Source organism: Crotalus tigris, unplaced genomic scaffold (assembly GCF_016545835.1).
Source record: "Crotalus tigris isolate CLP2741 ecotype Arizona unplaced genomic scaffold, ASM1654583v1 scf7180000018818.712119, whole genome shotgun sequence".
In the NCBI taxonomy this organism is placed as follows: domain Eukaryota; kingdom Metazoa; phylum Chordata; class Lepidosauria; order Squamata; family Viperidae; genus Crotalus; species Crotalus tigris.
Window position 1 is genome coordinate 25,464 of NW_024097211.1, and position 15,148 is coordinate 40,611.

Below are 15,148 nucleotides of genomic sequence, written 5' to 3' on the forward strand. Positions count from 1 at the left end.
CTGGCTATTTGCAGCTCTAGTGGGGGGCAGGGTCACGCAATTGCAATCTGGGTGCTCAGGTGACAGGCTCACGGTTACAACTTTGCAAAGAACTACAGTCACAAGATTGCCACTGACAATCTTCCCTGCTGGCTTCTCACAAGCAAAATCAATGGGGAAGCCAGCAGTGATGATTGCAAATCGCTCCAGGATCACTTCTGCCTGTAGCATTCTCCGGTCTGTGTGCAACCTCTAGTAGCCCTCCCTCGACTCATGAACGACCTGCATCAGGTCTTCCATGGCCTCCCTGAGTTTGCATGCAGGCTGTGTCAGGCTCCCTAGCCTTCCCCAGGTTCCTCCATTCCTCTCCAGCTCCCCCACACTCCTTACCTGATAGTCCTACCACTTCCCTAAGGCTAGCAAATATGTGGTAAAAGCATGTGAAATTGTAAAGCGAATGAAGACATTTATAACCTGTGAACCTTTTCGAAGGAACTTGTTTTCTTCTAGCATCATTATATTGATTTTTATGAGGCATTTGTTCAGTATCTCTGCTAGGTCTCATCTCACCTAGGATAGGAAACCAGGAGAGTTTCCTAAGTAAACAACCTAGTATTTCAGACCATAACAAATTTTCTGTGAAAATGTGTAAGCATCGATCACTTTTTGGAAACAAATAAATATTGTTTAAGCTACAAAATGTGTTGGTATTGTTGTTACAGTAGCCTGGATTGCAATCTCAAAATAATTGAGATCTCCATTAAATAGTGTGTTCTAGTATATTCATTTTCTAACCACTTAAACCTTTCTGCAGTAATAACATTAAACTTCACATTTTAACCGACTGTGTTGCATTAATGTGAATTCTAAGGTTTGCTCAAACATATTAGCTCACAAAAATTTGTAAATCTTAGTGTTGATATAGGGCGTGATTTCTTGTTCTATTTTACCAATGCAATTCATAGTATTAAATCATTAGTCACATGGTAGCCAATCAATCAGATTTCTAAATATCTGATCCAGTGAAAGTAAGAGGAGGTGTTTTTAATACCAAAGTACAGGTGTTCTCTCAAACTTTCTTGTGTATTTCTATATCTTTTCAGGCCTGAATTGCAAGCAATTGAATGAGAACAGTCCTAAAACAGTGGCAAGCCAGACAGTTATATGCCTACCATTTAAAGCTGCCATGACTTGCTATGGCGTGCCATTCTGCAACTAATGATGCTTTATAAAGAGAACTGTTGAAACGTTGCACTTCAGATAGACAATCATGCAGAAAAAAACAACACCGTTGCCACGTGGCGCAATGGCATCCTCAAGATTAGGAGGAAGAACATCCCGGGATATTGCTGGAGTGATGCAGAGACTCCAAGGTAAGTGATTAAAACAGAACATAAAAGGTTTCTTTTGAGTTTTCAATGAAAAATAGGGATCTGTTGTGTCTAGAAAGAGACTAAATACTTTAAGCATCTAACCTGAGAGTTTAAAATTTGATTAGTCCTTCCTGCAACACTAGCATTCATAGTCTTAAATTTTGATATGACAAACAAAGAATAATAAGAACAGACATAGAGAGAACTTAGTTTTGAAGAAACTTAGTTTTGAAGAGGTTTGCTAGTCTTTAATTTTGCCTATTTAGATTTCTAAATTCTTTTTTTTTATTGAAAATTTTTAAAATTTTACAAAAAAAAATAAATTCCCCTGCCCAAATCCTCCCAACCTACCCCAACCCTCCCCCAACCTTCCCAGAGCTGAGTACAGGCTTAGTTAAAACTTAAAAGAAAAAAATTTAAACACCATAAACAATTAATTACAATAATTAAACAAATTATAAAATACTTTAAGACCAATATATAAAAAGCAAAAAAAATTATGATTACAATCATTAGACACATTATAAAATACTCTAAACATTTTCTAATGTCATATTTATATTATTTAAAATTTATCCATCATCCTTTATAAAGACCCTCAAAAACACACATATAAACATTACTTATAACATTAAAATTCTCTTATACATATTTAAAGCAAAATATTCCTTTAAATACTCCTTAGATATCTAAACATGCACTACCTATCTAAAATTTTCATTCAATCTCCATAATATCATACTTATATTATATAGAATCTAATCTCTCCCTCTTTCTTTATCATCCAACACGAAAATAAACATATGAACATTAGTTATACCATTAAAACAAGATACTCTTTTGAATACTCCTTAAATTGCTAAACTTAAATTTCTTATCTAAAATTTTCATTCGATCTCCATAATATTCTCTCCTCTTTACCAATAACCAATTCCATCCACAGTGAACTGTAATCTATCAATAACCTGAAAACAATCTATACATTCTTTATCAATCTCTCTTGTCCAAAAACCTCGAGAGAAGTGCTTGGAAATCTGCCCTTAAAGGTTGCTCCAAAAAGTTTATAAATCTTGCTTCTCCCGCAGACTCAGAAACCAATACTTGTGAGGCTTCCTTAACCTCCTTCTTCTGTTGCTCCTTTTCTTTGCGTTTATGTGTTACACAGGTTATCCTCTGCTCCTTCATCTCAACTTGTTGAGGCCCTTCAGTCTGAAATTTCGCAATTTTCATCAATATAGGCTCTTCAGACTGCAATTCTGCCACCTTCTCTTCCGAAGCTTTAGACATAATAGGTGGCGATAAACATACCCCCAGGACCGAAGTGTAAAACTCTTTTGCTTTGAAAACAGTATTAAGTCTATAACATGTCCCCAGATAATTCACCACCATTCCAGTCGGGACATCCCATCTGAACAACATTTGCCTCTTTTTAAGTTCATCTGCTAAAAAAGCAAACTCCTTTCTTCTTCTTAAAATTTTAGATGGGCTCTCCTTTAAAATTATAACGTCTTATGAAGCAATCTGAAACCTCTTATTGTAAAAAGCTTGTATAATTTCGTTACGCAGGGATCTTTTCCCAAAATAAATTACTACATCTCTTGGCAGTTTTCTTTGCTTTGCCACCACAGAGTTAACTCTAAATGTTTTTTCAATTTCACTAAATATTTCCTCTTTTTTTCTATCCAAAATCACAGCAAAGTCATTTGCCACCATCTCTCTCAGAACTCCTTGCAGAGACTCTCTCAAGCCTCTAATTCTTAAAGCATATTCCATTTCTCTATATTGAAGCATAAGAATCTCATTTGAAAATTTTCCATCTCTTTTTCCATGCCTTCAAATTTTCCCTCCAACAGCTCCAGTTTGTCTGCAACCTCTTCTACACGAAAATTCAGCTTTTCAAGAACAGAGGCAACTCCTTTTAAAGCCAAAACTATATCTTGCCTCCTATTATTTTCCACTAAAATCTCTTTCACTTCTCCCCTGATTTGAGATATAGCATTTCCCATTATATCTTGCAAATCCTTTACCGTTAATAACTGTGCCAAAGGAGAGGGTGAAGCTATTAATTTAGATTGTTGCACTGATGATATCACTGAAGAAGAAACCACCTTAGGAGCTGTGGGAATTACTGGACGCTTTGGAGCCATCTTAGAAAATCTTTACTCCTTCTTAAAAATTACCCCCAAAAAAGGGAAAAGAAAAATTAAGCAAAAAAAGAGAGATTAACTCCAATAAATCAAAAACTCCTTCAAAAGGAGATCATTATAATAAAAAAAGTTAAGAAAAAGAAGGAAAAGAAAAGAGAAAAAAATAATTAAATAAAAAAAATCCGTTCTGTTTTTTTTTAAAGTACAAAAAACAAAAAAAATCCTTCAAGAAATAAAAAAAAGTTAAACAGAAAGGGAAAGTAATCCTCCTAAAATCCAAACCCAACATCAAAAAATCATTATAAATAATCAAATCCGTTCCATTCTGTTCCGTTCCAGTCCAAAAAAAAAAAACACCAAAAAGCCTACCGATCGCCATTTTACTTTCCCTTTCAACCAAAGAAGAAAACAAAAAGAGGGAATAAAAGTAAATCTTTAAATCTAAAATCCAAATAAGATCGGAAAAAACAAAATCCTCTACTCAGCTCTGTCCGCTTTTTTAAGAAAACTCACCAGATCACTTTAATCGCGGAGGTGGTTGCAGCGGCTTGTTTTGTCCCTAGAGACAAAAACAGCTGGGAAGAGCAGACAATCCGAACTCCTTGGGGTGCATAAGAGGCTCTACCACTATTCAGATGATACTCTTCTCCCTCCCTTTGCCCGGGAGGGAGATTTTGAACCGCAGAACAGCTCATGTCTGCTGTTCATAGCGGTTCTAACACTTTCCCAGGAGGACGCTACAAAGTAGCCGCCATCGCACGCGCAGATCCACCGGAAGTCCCCTAGATTTCTAAATTCTTGTCATTATCTATTGGAATATTGTTGGCCATGAAGAAGAAATTGAGGATAATATTTTGTAGTATATTTACAAATTGGTTTCTTTAAATATTTGAAAGGTTCTAATTTGTAATTCAAATTACTCATATTGAATAGTATTTATTAAATAATTCATACTGTTTTAAGAACAAAGATGGGAGAGACATACAGGCATTTATTTATTAGTATATTCTAAATCTTTTTGTTTATTTTCTCACTACTCAAAACAAAAAGGGTTCAGTTTGTAATAGCTGATTTCTCCTGCAAGTCAAGCAGATCAAGCAGGAGTTTTAAAAGATTTCATTTCTGTTGTGCTTATGTACAATACTTTTCTTTTTAGTCTATAGTCCTGAATTATTGATGAGCAGACAATCTGTAGAACAGACTGTTTCTGGCTTAGGAATTTCATCTTCTGGAGACATCAAACATAAAACTGGAGACGGAATTTATAAATCTGAAAATGACAATTTGTACCCTATTAGGCCAAAGATAACTGATTGTATATTGTGGTTTGTAAGGCATTTGAATCCATTTGCCTAATTCTGTTATTCTAAGAAGCTCTCTAAACAAAAATGAAAAAAAAATCACTTATTCTTTATACTTGATTTTATATACCAGTATAATTTTGTGTAATACACAATAAAACACCTATTTCATTTTTGTTTATTTTAAAATATATATTGTATGGGAACACTAGTAAGTTGCTGCTGACATTAGATCGTTGTCTGCTTCCCAGGGCAGATGACATACTTAATTGTTAAATACAAAAAAGAGTGAAAGATTAACAAATAACAGTCTTGCTAATAACAAGCCTCATTCAATTAATTTATGAGTTAGCATATTTAAAATTGATTACAAAATCTCAATAGGTACATAGATTTTAATTCATAGAATTGTTTTATGTTTTTACCAAAGGTGACCCATTGCATATGGTTTATTTCTTATATTAATCATAGTTTTATTCACATTGATTTAACTGATTATACTGTCATTATTTATGCAAGATGTTTAGTAGCATTAAACGCAAAACTATGGAATTATAGGCTAGAATTTAGATTTCAAAATTCTGTTTTTATAGATGTTATATGGTGTGATCTTATAGATCAGTGGTGGCGAACCTATGACATGCGTGCCAGAGGCGGCACTCAGAGCCCTTTCTGTGGGCACGCACGCTGTCGCCCCAGGACTGCCTCCCCCCCTTAGACCCTCCTCACCAGCAGCCCTTCTGGAGGAGAGTCGCCCCCAGGTGCAGCCCACACGGAGCAGCACAGTCAAGGGCATGGGAGCTGGGCAGTAGGGACAAGACTTCGCCCTCGTGCCCCATCGCATGCAGATGATGCTGTGGGGCGCGGGCGGAGGGCATGGCCACTATGGTGTTGCAGGGCCACCAGGGCGATCTGTGGTGGGCTGTGGAGGTGATAGGTGGCCCTGCGGGTGGTGGGGCAGGGGGCAGGGCAGGGAGCAGAGTGGGGGTGGGGTGGGCAGGGGAGGGTGGGGGGTGGGGCGATTTTTGGGTACTCGGTGTCTAAAAGATTCGCCATCACTGCTATAGATATCAATTCAGCCGTAAGCTCTAATGTAAGAATGTATAATATAATGGCCAAGAAAATATAACAAAGTACTCAGGCATCATACTGATAAGAGAAAACCAAGGTCTATATTTTTTTATGGAAAAAGCTAAACATAGCTAGCAACTCAATATGAGTATGATAGAAAGGAAAAGGGCAAAAAGGAGATTGGCTCAGTTTATCTAAGAACATGACATGCTAGACAGAAGAATTGTAGAGAACTGCCAGTACCAAGTAGCACATTGATGAAACACAAATAACAATGTTCAAGTTCATACAATATTCTAGTAAGTTATTGGGTGATGGATTGGCTTAGCATGATGCATAAATCATTATTTCTAAATCGTAAAAACAAATAACTATGCACTCTTTAAAAACCATGATTGTTGCATGATGAACAAACTTAGCATGGAAATCTATATTGCAGAACAAAGTATATCATTAAAGTTGTTTAAATATGCTAATTCCTTCTTTACTTTGTATAAGTCAACTTTGGGGAATCTAGATCTAGAATGTAGTGATTAGAAATGAGTGTAATTAGTAGCAGGAAATGTTCTTAACATTTTACACATGAAGTAGTAAGAAAAATATTCTCCCAAGAATATTTATTAACCTCCTTTTATGTTTTTGATTCCTAAACATGTTTACATTAAATATCATAGCTTACAAGAAACCACAAAGCTATCTTGATGTGATTTGGTTGTAAATAAAAGTAAAAATTAAAGAAGTGTGAAAACAAATGACTAAAGCAGCTGTTGCAATATTATTAAATAGTTTGAGTGTGAAGTTGCAAGACACTTTAGTCAGCTGCTTTGCATAGTTTAAAATTGGATATAAGTGTCCTGGTTTTAAAAAATACCTTATTAGTTTGAAATATTTTATAACTAAGCAAAATTAAATTAGGTATTATGAACTATTCCTATTAGCTTCATCTTTATTGCTAGAGCATAAAGCTGGTTCAGTGACTAAGTGTCAGCGCTGCTAACATCAGATGTTTTTGCATTGACAACAGATGGAAATGTAGCCATCTTTTACCTTTTACTTTTAGAGTTAGATGATGCTGGGAGGGGGAATGTGAATGAGAGTCCAGCTAGACATAACAACATTGGACCTAGTGTGAGAAACAAGGTTATTGTAACCAGAGCTGATAAAGAACTGAAGGTCTGAAGAACTGGAGAGGAAACCTGCACTTCAAGCTAATTGGGAAATGTTGATTTATGACTGTCAATTGGAGGAGGGAATTGTGCTTTGATACTATGTGCTCAGGGGAGGGGAATTCAGTTTTTGGTTTTGATTATGCAGTGCCGATGTTATGCTAATCAAAATAAAGATTCTTTAAGATAAACAATGCCTCGAAGTTCTTTTGAAGTTTCATCTGTCAGAACCATGACACTAAGAAGATTACATATGATCTGAGATACATTGATTCATTATAGTTTAACAGTCCTTTTTATATAATTTTCTCTTTTTGATTATGCCACAAGAACAACCCAGATTAATATTAAATGTGAGAAGTTTAGAAACCATAAATAGTCAGTTATATGTTAATGTTTATAAATTAATGATTAGTCAGAAAATCCATACAGAATTCAGCATATATATAAGAATATAAAATCACATCCCATTTCACTAGTGCAGGGAAGTGAGGATGGTTGAGCTGGGGCAAGATGCTTTGGTCATGGTGTTTGGGCTTCCTGGTGTTTGGCATTTCCCCCATCCCCTTGCAGCATCCTTGTGCTCCTTAGGTGGGACTTCCCACACTTAATGACCCCTGTATCGAGTTACATTCACAACTGGAAGTGCTGGGATTTCAGTCTCTAAGCAATGCAGTCATGTGACATGCCACTTTATGATTGCATCACTTGAGGGTGAAGGTTCGTTCTCCGAGCTTGTGGGTTGGTTTCCGAACATTTCGTTATCGGGCTAGATAACATCTTCAGCGGAGTTTAGGGGAAGTCAGTATCAGTTTTCTTCTGTTTATAAGGGCTTCATGTGGTCAGCAAATCTTGTAATGGGTCAGGTGTGGGTGTGGCAAATGAGGGTCTTGTGATGGGTTTTGTGATGAGTCAGGTGTGAATCTTATAATTGGTCTTGTGGTAGGTCAGGTGTGACTCATCAGTGGGAGTTTTGTGAGGGGCCTTTGATGGGGAGGTTACATCACGTAGTAATAGAAATTGTTGTTGTTAAGTCAGGGATTACCTGTATTGCTGTGAAATGGCCGACTTTATTGCAATATGGTGATAATGAATTTTCTGGAGTTATGGTATTCTGTATATAAAATACAAGGTACATAAAATACATCTATTAAAACTTGGAAGAATATATACATAAAATATTTTGAGAAATGTTTTATTTTTATTTATTTATTTATTAAATTTATTTGCGGCCCTTCTCGCTGTCACATGACTCTGGGCAGTTTACAGTCTGATAAAATGATATTATAAAAGATTAAAGCAGTAAGACAAATACATTAAAATTAACAAAGGAATAGATAGCTAAGATACACAATAGAGTGGGGGTGGGCTCTTCTATTTAGTCTACTAGCCACTCCCAGAATGGCACACTTCCATTCTGGCCCCAGACCAAGAGCAAAAATTTATGAACATATAAATATCAAACTCTTTAAGTGATACATTAAAGCATGATGTAAACCTTACAAAAAGAATAAGGTTCTCTGTCTCTTCTGGTTGGGGTTTCAGACAAGCAGAACAAGGAAAATAAATTTTCAGTAATATTAAGCTTTGGATATAAATAGTATCTTTTCTTGGAAGATCTTACAAGTATACCAACATCTTCAGCATTTTAGAGAGCAAAACCTTAAGGGTTTTTTTTTCTTTGCAGCTGGCACCTTACTGCAAATGCCTTTACTGCCTTTTGTATTTCCCTTTTTTCTGTCAAGGTCTTCTTTATTTTGTTTTGTTTCTCATAATATTAATAAGCATTTGGATTATTGATATACTTTGGCTTAGTTTATATGGGCAGGCAAGGGGAACCTTAATACGGCAAGTTTCGAAGAAAATTGGCAAATTACTCTCTCTCTCTCTCTCTTTCTCTCTCACTCCCTCCCTCCCTCCCTCTTCCTCTCTCTCTCTCTCACACACACACATTGTTTTTTTTTTATGAATCTTCTTTTAAAATGATATCACTTTTTAAAAAATACATGTAACTTAAAGGAAAGTATTTTTAGAATGAATTATTATGATGTGATGTTAAGCATGGCTGATTACATAACTGGTGCCTTCTATATGTTTTGGACTAAAATTCCATCATTAAAACGCGGTATAAATCATGAATGCCAAAGTGAGTATACTTGTTTCCATTCCATTCATCATGAGAATGAATTGTCACAAGATTTTACCTATAATGGAAGGTTACATGAAGTGGGTGCCAGAAAAATCTTTCCTATTAATTGATGCCAAATATACATACAAAGAGTGTGGCATGACCAAGATTATTAACATAATTAACCTGACTAATTATGATGGTGAGCATGAAAGAAGCTTGTTTCAGCAAAGCATGTTTGAAATTAAACAGAGTTGGTAAAATTTGAGCAAAATACAAAATACGATTTAGTTAACCTTCAAGAAAATATTTACTTGCCTCTTCTCGGAGAAGGGTTACATGGAAAATTTCAGAGCTGAAAGTTTGCTGCAATTTATTTAGTCTGTAGAAATGAGTACTCATTTTATTCCAAATTATGTCAAGAATAGTAGAAAGACAAGAAATGCTTAGTCTGAACTTTTAGGTGCTGGTAGACATAGTTGCGATGTCTCATATATAAATAGAAATTGGCAGTTCACAACATCTCAGCCTAAACTGTGATGCAGTAATTTGCAGATGTGGTTTTTTTAAAGGTTTATTATGATCCAGTTGGGCTCTAAAAGCTACTGCTTTTTCCAGTAATTAGATAGAATTTAACTATGACAACTGCCAACTACAAATATCTTTTATGGATTTAATTTTCATCACATGGTAGAAATGCACATACAATAAAATATTTTGAGAATAAATAGGCAGTTATGTCTTCATACTACCACCAAAAGGGCAATGGTTTTATTCTGCTTTTTAAAACTATTTCACACACAAAGGCTTAGTGCACTGATGGCGAACCTTTTAGAGACATGTGCCCAAGCTGCAACCTAAAACCCACTTATGCATTGTTGGGTGCCAGGTGGGTGTGGCCCATTGGGTGGGTGTGGCCCATTGGGTGGGCATGGCTGTGGTGGTAATGGCAGACTGGGTGGGACTAAAAAGTTCAATCAATTCCAACTTTGCAAGATCTTTTTTTCTCATGAGAAGTTGAAATTGACTGATTGATTGAACCTTTTTTTTTTTTTTTTGCACACGGCAGCAGGGGCCTAAAGCAAAAAAGGTTTTATAAAACCCAGCTGAAGGCCTAGGACTGGGGCGACGGTGTACGTGCCCACAGAGAGGGTTCTGAGTGCCACCTCTGGCACCCGTGCCATAGGTTCGCCACCACAGGCTTAGTGATTTGGAAATTATTATAAAATATCCAAAATAGTCTCCCTTTTTTAAACATTTAATAGTACATAAGAAATAAATACAATTAGAAACAAACAATATTAAATTCATGCTGGGATATTAGATTTACAGAGGCTGAAAATTCAGTATAGTTACTGGAGTTGAAAAAGGCATTCTGCAATATTTTCTGCAGTTTCAAAAGATAATGAAAGTTTAAATATTCTCAATAAAATCTTACAGTAATGGAAAAAAATCAAATTAGTTTTGTTATAAGAATAGATTTTAAAAATATATGTTAAGCCTCTGAGGGATAAAATCTTTTGGATGCACATTGTGTTGGACTCTGTCCTTGAAGCAAGGCCAGTAAAGGTTCAGAATAGTGAAACAGACACTTCAGGGATTGCAAGAATGCTACTTTATTGTTGCAGAGTATTTTAAGAAAATCTTGAAAGCCTGCCTAAGTTTATTTCTGTCCCATCTTGTCCTAAACCAAACCAGGACAGGTTATTTTGAATTTCTTCCTCATGCTTCCTTCAGTCTCCAGACTGTGTAATCTCTTGTCCTTAATGTCTCTCTCGCATTTTCCCCAAGATCAGCTCTTAATTCCCTTCATAAGATGTCAACTCCTATCATTCTCAATTTGCTTGCTAAGCAAGTTAGAAGTGAAGCTGTAAGGATTTGTAATAAAAAACAAACAACCCAATTGGTGGCAAAATTTTATTCCCGGGGAAGCCAACCAGTGTCTGATGGGATGGCAGCTGCTAGTTAAGCTGTTCTGAGAAGCATATGCTTCACCTCTTCAGGTCTTGCTCAGTACAGATAGCTCCCAAGGGTAGGAGACCAGGCTCTCCATCCTTCAGATGGAGAACAATCCATCTAGGGAAGGGATTTCCAACCTATGGTCCACAGCCCAGTACCAATCTGTTTTATTGGTCTCTAGAAGCAGAAATAATAGTTTCTGATAGTTTCATAAGAAATGACAGTCCAAGATGCTTTTAACTCCAATATGTGAATATTTTTTTCTTCAAAGAATCTGGAAAACATGTCCTAACATCCAGTTGAATAGTTAACTCCACTGTTTTTTCACAGAGTGGATCAAGTTACCCTAAACAAAATTTCTGGATGAGGATTCGTGGATGCAGTAAGGGTAAAGAAATAAATATGCTATGGGTTCATGCTTGCAGTTGGACAGATTCAGTCCTCATTTTTCACCACCATTACATTCTAAGCCTGGGCAACAAAAAATTAGCTACCGGTTCTGCCGAAGTGGTGCAAACTGGCTGAATCCCACTTCTGCTTGGATATCTCTACAGCTGAGTCATTTCTCTGAGCTTTTTGATAAACCAACAGTCATACACAATAATTCTTATGCTAGTGATATAAAGTGGTCAGATTGAGTGAGATATAATATATTTAACAATCTGCTGCTTATCTGTTCTTCAGATACATAATGAAAAAGAGATCTAAACCTGATATTAGGGTTATTTTGATTGGCTATCTTATTGCAATGTTCCTTCCGGTGGAAAAAGACCAATTATGAAATTAGAAATATTAAAAATATTAAAAATTACAATGGTAATGAATAAACCATTGGAAGACCTGAACAACCAAATTGGGATGGATTCTGTCCGTGATAATTTATTTATGTAGTTGCTGAGAGTTGTTCCCCATTCCAAATTATTTAATTTGAGAATTTACCCATCAAAGCATAACCTTATTACCAATGACACCTTGACTGTTGCTTTCTGTTTTCTGCCTATAATGTAATCACTACATAGCACAACCGTATCAATCTATATCTGGTGTATTTTATAGGTATTAGTTCTGGGAAATTTTTTAAAAACTTTTTCAGACCACAAAACCTGCTAGTTAAAAATACCAGTTTCCTGGATCAGCTTTCTGCCTTTCAGCTACACACAAAATAATGAGTCATCATGAAAACAAATGCTTTTGAACATTAGCTGAGAAATGCTATCCTTTTCACTGTAGAAAAAAATGTGCAGTGGATGTCCCTACTTTTGTTCAAGTACATTCTTTTTCTGCCCTTAGTCTTTCACTGAAGCCCATTAAATTCTCCTCTGAAAACACAGCTTAAAAAATCCTGATCTAGGCAATGATAGACTCAGGTTTAAAACATGCCAAGTATGTATAGATGTCTACCCACATTATCCAAATGTCTGTATGAATTTCAAGCTAATGAGATGGGGATGGATAATCTTTATGTGATAAATCTGTTGTGTCAAGTTCACAAATAAGTTACCGTATCATGGTCCTAATCTTATAAAACTATAGAAGATCTTGGTGTGCCTTATCCTTTAATGTGTGCCTTTTTTAATCTCATGAACTGTAAAACTATTTTTTTAACCAAAAGGAATCCTGTTTCAAATGGCTAAGAAAATCAATTTCATGTTCTAAGATGCACCAACTTTTTTACAATGAAAAGGAGGACACAAATAAATTGAAGAAAAAAATATTGTAAATAAAAGAAACATTTTATTCATTGCAACAATAATACAGAATACACTATAAAATGATAAATGCAAAATAAAAAACATTTGTAACAATAACGTTTTATATTGTAATTATGCTTCGCCCCTGCCTGCAGCTGCCCCACCAGCACTGCTGCCCCACCATGTAGAGCGGGCCCCGCAGCTCCCAAAGCACTAGCTGCACGGCTCCGGCCCTGGGGGGCAGCCCGCCATCAACACACCCCGCCTGCAGTCGCCCCGCCAGCACACCGCCTACCCTGCACAGCCCCGTGTAGAGCAGGCCCCGCAGCTCCCACAGCACGGGGGGCAGCCGGCGACCGCCGCCCCTCACACCCCAGCCCGCAGCAGCCCCGCAGCCTCTGCCTCTTACGCCCGCAGCCATTATTGCCCTAGCAGGGCCGAAGATCAAGAGGAAGTTACTGTGGCATCGCTGCTCCTGTCTCCTGCAGGTATCTTCGGGACTAACTAGGAGATGGTGTAGTTGGGTAGCAGGGAGGGGTGCAAAGTTCCTGCCAATTCGCCTTCGCTGCAGACAACTTACATGTGCAAATTTTGCCGCCCCGGTGTTTTGGCGCACTCAGCAGCAATTCCTATTGGCTTTCGAAAGCCAATAGGGGAAGTAGCACAGTTCATGCAAAAGTTGAAAAAAACCCATCAAAAAAAGGTGCCGGAACATCGTTCTGAGCGTTCTATGAGAAAAAAAAAGCCCTGCTTTTTTTTTTTTTTTTGGACATGTAGGAAGACATTTTTTTCGAGAGGACAGAACTTACAAAAGGAGAACTGTCCTCCCTAAAGGAGGATGGTTGGTCATCTTAACATTAGTTTATAGCTCACTGTACTAAGAGAACCCAAGAAATGTTGTATTTTTCCATTTTTCAAGGCTATTTGCTATTAATTGTAATAGTATATGGAAAGGATAGCAATATAAAAATCCAAACATATTTCCATTTGTATTAAATTTATAAATTTGTTGAAGGAAAAAAAGGAATGGTTTACTAATAATCAGTGATTATTTCATAGGATTATTTGATAGGGTTTTAGTTTTGCAATAGTTAATACACTAAATCTTGTAAATGTAAAGGTGAAAATCATTGTTGTTCTTGTATTGAATTATGTGCATTTTTAAAAAATTGAAAGGCTGCTTAATTTTAGGAAATGTACAGTATTTATTATATTTTATTATTGCATTGATTTACAATTTGCTGCCAAAAAATATGAAGAAATTTATACTGAGTATTAAATTTTGTAAATTTACAATGAATCTATTAAAATGCAGATGATGATATGGAGTCCTAAACTTGACTTTACATTGTCTTCTGTTAGTTGTGAAGTATAATAATATATTTATTGCGAAATGCAATAAATATATTATTATACTTTGTTTTGCTTCTATGTTTTTAAAGTATACTGTAAAAATGTTGACACACATTGAAGGGAATCCAAGAACAAAAGATGAAGTCATTGTCATGTTTTTTGGTAGTTTCCATAGATCTCCACCCATCAACAATGTTCCATAGCCAAATTAGAACATAAAATATAATTACTGTGGTAACTGTATACTGCAGATTCTTTTTAAAGTAGTGTATTTGAATATTGAATACTGTTACATGAATGCACGTTATTATAATATTCCAGAATTCCATTTTTACTGTCAAGATTGGTCCTGATTAAAAATACATTGTACATGACTCAGGATTTTTATGTGCACTTCATACAATGATGTGTGTCCTGATTTTGCACTTTGCATTGTGATAATATGTTGACTACAGTCATTCCCTGATTGTTGCCCTCTCTGATCCCAATTGATATGTAGGCCTCTCTTTGCTAAACTTCACTGTCTCAAATAATCAGTTCTGCACTACTTAGAAGTTATTCACTTAGGGACTATTTTAAGAAGGAAAGTCACACTTGATAAGCCTAAAATAATCAGTTCTACTGTTGATATTTGTATTGATCTGCCCATAAATAAAGGCAGGCAAAAGAAACCAAGGACACCTTCATTTTCTTTTGTTCTGCAAATGGAAAATGTCCTCTAACAGCATGCAAATGTGCTTCCTCAAACTTATAAAATGCTGCATAAAACCAAGATGACAGGGATCAGATTTACATGAGTTCCCAAATTAGTTCCCAAGGTACCATCTTTTAGAATGTATTAATATATTTTTATTTATAGGTTTTTCAAACTTAATAGAAAAGCTTATTCTTATTCTCTCCAAAATATTTTCAATATAATATTTCAAAAGTTTTTGTATTAGCTTATTGTTATAGGGTGAGTGGTTTGAATAATGAATTTT

General features: G+C 36.0%; 1 protein-coding gene across 19 annotated transcripts in view; it reads left to right on the forward strand.

Annotated features, from left to right (window-relative positions):
• SYNE1 (spectrin repeat containing nuclear envelope protein 1) overlaps positions 1-15,148 on the forward strand; it is a 306,096-nt gene that overhangs the window by 11,202 nt on the left and 279,746 nt on the right. For all 19 annotated transcript variants that reach the window (XM_039356302.1, XM_039356310.1, XM_039356316.1 and 16 more), the window contains exon 2: positions 1,083-1,352. In XM_039356302.1, the coding sequence (XP_039212236.1) occupies positions 1,250-1,352 (103 nt within the window). In that variant the 5' untranslated portion in view covers positions 1,083-1,249. The remainder of the gene's footprint in view (positions 1-1,082; positions 1,353-15,148) is intronic.